Genomic DNA, 6293 nt, shown 5'->3' with positions numbered 1-6293 from the left:
ATATTAAATTATATGTTTATGACTTCTTAAATATTATTCTTATTTAAAGGAGAATCTAGATCAACAGAACAATTTAGATTAAATTAAACTTAATGGTCGTTGGACATAAAATCGAAGCTATTGTTAATTCAGTTTAGAATGTGATTATTAACCACACATGTCATTAGAGGGATGCAAGGTTGTATGGGCTTTAGGATGACTTGACCTTATTATGTGTGGTCATAAGGTTGTTTGTAAAGCTAAAGCAAGGCAAGTATGGATATCGAGAAAATAATTATAGTGTGTAATTTAAGACTCCCAAATGTGAGAAATAAATACAAACAAGAGAAGTGTTGAAGTATACAACTTCTATGTAACTTCTTCCCTTGCCACTCTATCTACAAAATTCCTCAGATGTATTATGTACTGAGAAGTGTAAGTGGATAATGCACTAAAGGATAGTGCATACGTGACAAAACACACAAAATGAGGTTATACATGGCAATTACAAATAATTCAATACTATGTTAATACTATTACTATTGGTTCAAAGATTTACAAAAGGTATAACCACCATACTAGGTGTCAACCTATGTTAACATCTTCATTAATGAGTTTGAATTACAAATTGGCCCAAAAATATCCCTCCCTCCCTCTCTCTCTCTCTCCCCTTTTGTATCTTTGTATCTCTTCTTTTCTATCCGTTTCTATCTCCTAATCTTTATCTTAATTTCTCCTTATCCCTCTACAACTATATCTCTCTTTATTTGTCCTTTTCATCCTCTCTCACTCTATCTAGGCACGTCTCACTCTCTTTAACCATCTATTTCTTTGCCACCTCCCTCTCTAGCTCTCTCTTCCTCTGTCACCCTATCTCCAGACATGTCTCGCTCTCTTTATCTATTCATCTCTCCCCTCTCACTATTGCAAACATAACATGAGCCTATTGGTAATGGAGTTCAATTATCTTTTGATTGAAAGGTTTTCTTTCACTTATGTCTGGTTTGTATTAATGAATGCACAATTGATTCAAAGTTATCCCTCGCTCATTCTCTCTCCCCCTCTCTATATATTTATCTCTTCTATCTCTATCTATTTCTCTCTCCTCTCTCTTTATCTCTTCCTCTCATATCCATATCCCTATTCTTCTCCATATCTATATCAATCTCGATCTCTATCTTCCTCTCTATATTTATCGCCTAACTCTATCTCCTCACTCCTTTATCTTTCCCTCACTCTTCCTCCTCTATCTCTCTCTTTATATCCCTATATCTCCCTCTCTCCTTCTCTCCCTATTTCAAACAAAACATAAGAATATTGGTAATGGAACTCGATTATATTCCCGGTTTAAGGGTTTTGTTTGATTGCATTTGTCCGTTTAAGTAGATGCATAGTTGATTTGGATCTATAATTTTTTCAAATGTTGGGACCTTTGTTGAATAAATAATATCATTTACTAAATGGTTTGCTAATTTATCTCACGTGTTGCACAAATATATGAAAAAATAGATCAATTTTTTTTAATAATCATTCCACATCTATTCGGCGTACATATTGCACACCAAGGTGCAATTGCTACTTGTATATTCTTGACTTTTCTATTACACCATATCATTCAATAAAAAAGAGAATAGCGTTGATGGAAGAACCACAATCATCTGTAACCGCATAGGCTACCCATGCATATTTGTATCACCTCCACATAGAAAAGTACCTAAAACCATGCTCTCTACATTAATAAACATTTTCTTACTTATGCAAACCATGTCATTAAAGGGTCCAAAAGTATAGGGATTCATTCAAAAAATATTCCTCACTTAATTGCATCCAATATTAGATCACTCCCGGTGTCCATGCTCTTACATGGATGTAGATTTACCTTTCGTATTAGTCATTTGTGGAAACTCAATGGGGAATTGGAGATTGTGAGTGTGGTATGAAAGACAAGGTAAAACCTATGAGAGATATTAAAAAAAAATGTACTCGAGTAGTTATCAAGAAAACTGAGATTATACTAGCGTAAAATATGACCAAACTGTTTTATTGACTTGCTCTTCTATAATATGAACCACTTATTATAATCATGAATCGATCAGGTGTAGAATTTTATTCCCCCTCTCACTCTCTTTGTTCCTTATATTCGATTGTTGATCACTTTGATTTCTTAATTGTAAAAAGTTCATTAGTTAGCCACCCTTATCCAAAGAGAGTAAAAAGATAATTCTTGATAGGTAAACAAGGGATCATGGAACTAAACGTTTCCCAACCAAGAATCATCCCAATATATCACTTTTAACGCATTTTTTACTTCTCAAATTGAATATTTTTTATAAACTATTTATAATTGTCATATTATTTGATATAAAAGAAAAGAAAATTCAATCAATATAAATAAAAATAAATAAAATGAAATGTCTAATCAATATGAAATACTTTTCTCATATATTTGATTGAAGTAAGAGGAAAAAACTAATCTTTAATATTATATTTTCCTATTTAGTTACCCCAAACAACTAATTCATCAAAACATTAAGTTAAAAAAAATATTAAATAAACATATATCTCACAAAAATAATAAAAAATAAATCATCTAAATCAACTGTATGTACTTTGTTAAAAGGAGAATCGAGAGGACAATGCAGTCAACTGGACGAAAAGTTTTGGTGTCGAAAAATGGAAATAGACAGATCTCAAACATTAGAAAAAGTAGTAAACCTACTTTATTAAAGAGAATTCACTCACCTAAAGGTAAAATTTTGATCTCCAAAACTGCTAGAAAAGACACCTACTTCATTTACAACAATGCACTTCATTTACAACAACACACTCACCTAAAGATTAAGTTTTGGCCGAGTTCAACTGTAGATGGATGTGAAAGAGACAATCTAAGCAACGCACTCAACGCAACGTGAGCAATGTTTTCGCACCCATCAACAGTTTGAGAATGAAGGCTCTTTTCTCTAAAATATCGCGGTTTACATTCATTATAGTTATGAGTATTGGAAGCGGTACGATTTTTAGTCACTGTTGTACCTTGACCCAAGGTAGTTCAAGATGCATTCAAACTACTCACCCATGACATTCTGAAAATCAGACATCAACGTCTTAATAAGGTTATATCTTATAGAGGTGATGGATTCTAGTGAATTGTAATGTCAAAACCTGATTCTATTTCCGCTACCCATCTACCCTCTAGGGTTTGGAAAAATAAAACGATCTTAAATAATTCTAAATACTAGATCCCTTGGACAACATGGTCTCTTCCAAGATGGGATTCTCAACACCACCAAAAAGTTTTTTTTCTTGTAGAATACCTCTCCAAAATCTATCTTCTTATACATTTATCCTCCATAAATTGGTTCTTATGTTTGCATATGTTGTCTTAAACCTATAATTTAGGTCTCCAAAACTGCTAAAGAAAAGTAATACACCTACTTGACTTCAAAATTGTAGATGGATGTGAAATAGATATTCTAATCGACGCATTCAATGTAAAGTAAATGAACATAAGTTATTTTGAGCAATGTTTTTCTGTCCTAGAACATAGACAATCTGAGAAATAAACATTGAATAACATAAATTAATTTAAATGACGAGAGATAAAAATCTCATTGAAAAAGGGTACAAAGCATGGACAGTCTTTAGGCCAATATCCAACTCCAAGAAAGAAACTTTCCTCTCATACCGATTCTCCCACGGTGGAGAAAGATTTATATATTGTTTCCTTTGAAGAAGCCCACCGTTCCAATTAAGTCTAAACAATTCCACATTGCTAAAATGATGGCGATGGCGAGAATACGTGTAAGGCAGGAGGTAAGTTGATCTTGAGATAGGCATACGCAGCAGGGCAGGGAGAAGATAGAAAATTTCAACGTTAATGAAAGGATGGTGAGAATGCATCTGCGGTAGCAGGCGAGACAACCACATGCAGTAAGACTTAGTGTGACGTAAGGAAAAGAGCAACAACTCTGGAAGGATCCGTGAAATATACGGAGTCAAGATGAATTAGTCTTTGCGGAGAGTTATGGTTTGGGCTATATAAAGGGTGTAATGGGTTTGTAATAGACATTCATATCCTGATCTCTTGTGTCTGCGTTTCTATTACAATGGCTAACCGCATGATTTACTTCACGTTGGGACTTTTTCTGTTGATATGCTGTTACAGCGACAGGGTCATGGCAGGGGATCCGGATCCCTTGCAAGATTTCTGCGTTGCAGATGAGGAAAGCAACGGTGAGTGAGAATATTTATACATAAACAATGATAATGATTTGCTTATTAGACGAGTCGAGTTACTAACAGACAGATTGATTTGATCTTGTTTTAAACAGTTTTGGTGAACGGGTTCGTTTGCAAAGACCCAATGCAAGTTTCAGCAAACGATTTCTTCTTCCGGGGACTTGGGCAGGCAGGGAACACCGACAATGATGTGGGCTCCAACGTAACGATGGCGAACGTTAAACAGATACCAGGCCTCAATACGTTTGGAATATCGTTGGTCCGCATCGACTACGCAGTGGGTGGAATAAATCCTCCTCACACACACCCAAGAGCCACCGAAGTTCTTGTTTTACTGGAAGGCCAGCTTCTTGTGGGTTTCATTGACACCAGCAACAAATTTTTCAGCAAAACTTTGGAGAAGGGAGATGTGTTTGTGTTTCCAAAGGCACTTGTTCATTTCCAGCAGAATGTGGGGCATGAAAATGCAGTGGCCATAGCTGGATTGAGCAGCCAGTTTCCCGGAGTTCAGACAATCGCCAATTCTCTGTTTGCGGCGAATCCCCCTCTCCCCGATTCCATTTTGAGCAAGGCCTTCCGCATCACCCAGGAACTGGTGAATTACATTCAAAAGAAATTCGCATACTAAACAAAACAAACAAGAGGTCTCCCAATGAAGACCGTCTTTCCCAATTCTTTTTTCTCACCGTTGAATAAAACTGTCATTTTAGGGTTATTGGCGTCCTCTTGTGCCATTCATAGTATCTGTTTTGGACATCAGCATGTCCTCATCATATTCCAAAGATTGAAAATTAACCGTTGAATAAAACTATCATTTTAGGGTTATTGGCGTCCTCTTGTGCCATTCATAGCATCTGTTTTGGACATCAGTATGTCCTCATCATATTCCAAAGATTGAAAATTAAATATTGATGTCGTTTTGTCCCTTTGATGACAACATTAAAATTTAACTTTGCTGTAACACATTTTAAGGTAAGTTGTAAGCGCATTTTGAATATAATTTCCAATATCTCAAGGTATTTGTTGATTGATACGAAGAAGATAAAAGTGTCGTCATATTGAGAAATTGGCAATCGCATTTCCATCAAGAATAAGATAATAGATATAACTCATACATTATCAGTGAGATCTGCAAATATCATAATCTTCTACTTTTCCCATGCATTTATAAATGATCTAATAAAATAAAGCTTCATACATCAGTTCATTCTAAAGCTTCACGACCTCTTCTTTCATGCCTTCGATGTCTATATAACCTATGTCTTTGAAGCTTGCTCATTTTCATTCTATGCAACTACTGCAGATACTCAAATTCTTAAGAAACTGCAACAATAATGTCTTGAGTTGATGAAAAACATAGTACATGCTCACAACAAAAAAGAAGCATATTTCAAATACATAAATCTTATTCAGTCAACATACTCTTTATTAAATAGTCTTGTGGTATTACAGGGGTGACATATTGTTATAATTCACAAAGGGGTGCGAAATATTATGTATAACATTGTAGGCACAAAATTTGACCACATACAAGTGGAAGGTGTAGATGTAGAAGATACCAATTTTGGCTTTCTGAATGTTCACATCAGTAGCATAGTGCATTGGATCGGCACATAAGTGAAGAGAACAAAAATCAGCGATGGTGAGATTAGAATGGAATATTCGATTTGATTATCGATCGGTTGGTATTGGAGAAAGTTTTCTACATGATTTATTTAGGGGAGTGCTAATTTGTTTTAGACAAGTGCATGTATTTTATTCCATATTTGATAGCTAGGTGCATGTATTTTATTCTAGGTTTTGATTGAGGTTGACAAGGAAGTGAACGCTATTTGGTTGCATAGTTTAGCTTGGGGGAAGACATTGAAAAGAGAGACTATAAAATAATGAAGATATCAATCAATAGATTTGGATGAAGAAAAACGTCGAGTAATAAGATGGTGCAACACTTGGAAATGGAGATTCTAGATTTCAACTCATGGAAACATAAGTTTTGTCATTGGAGAGAATTAGTCAATGAGCGTAGAACTCGAGCATATTGTTAAGCAAGCTCTTTCCACAAGAATACAATATTG

The 6293-nt window shown here is 35.0% G+C and overlaps 1 protein-coding gene across 1 annotated transcript; it reads left to right on the top strand.

The window, feature by feature from the left end:
- Positions 1 to 4085: 4085 nt before the first annotated feature.
- Positions 4086 to 4846, top strand: LOC131058041 (putative germin-like protein 2-1). The gene is made up of 2 exons (XM_057992077.2): positions 4086 to 4212; positions 4311 to 4846. Exons 1-2 carry the CDS (start codon positions 4086 to 4088, stop codon positions 4844 to 4846), a joined length of 663 nt encoding a protein of 220 aa, XP_057848060.2.
- Positions 4847 to 6293: the final 1447 nt, after the last annotated feature.

Source organism: Cryptomeria japonica, unplaced genomic scaffold (assembly GCF_030272615.1).
Source record: "Cryptomeria japonica unplaced genomic scaffold, Sugi_1.0 HiC_scaffold_468, whole genome shotgun sequence".
Lineage (NCBI taxonomy): Eukaryota > Viridiplantae > Streptophyta > Pinopsida > Cupressales > Cupressaceae > Cryptomeria > Cryptomeria japonica.
Note: the sequence above shows the minus strand (reverse complement) of the source record. Positions and strands in the feature narration are given on the sequence as shown.

Coding starts and splice junctions, on each gene's coding strand:
- LOC131058041 (XM_057992077.2), top strand. CDS start 4,086: ATGGCTAACCGCATGATTTACTTCACGTTGGGACTTTTTCTGTTGATA. Junction 4,213..4,310: donor TGCAGATGAGGAAAGCAACG/GTGAGTGAGAAT, acceptor TGTTTTAAACAG/TTTTGGTGAACGGGTTCGTT.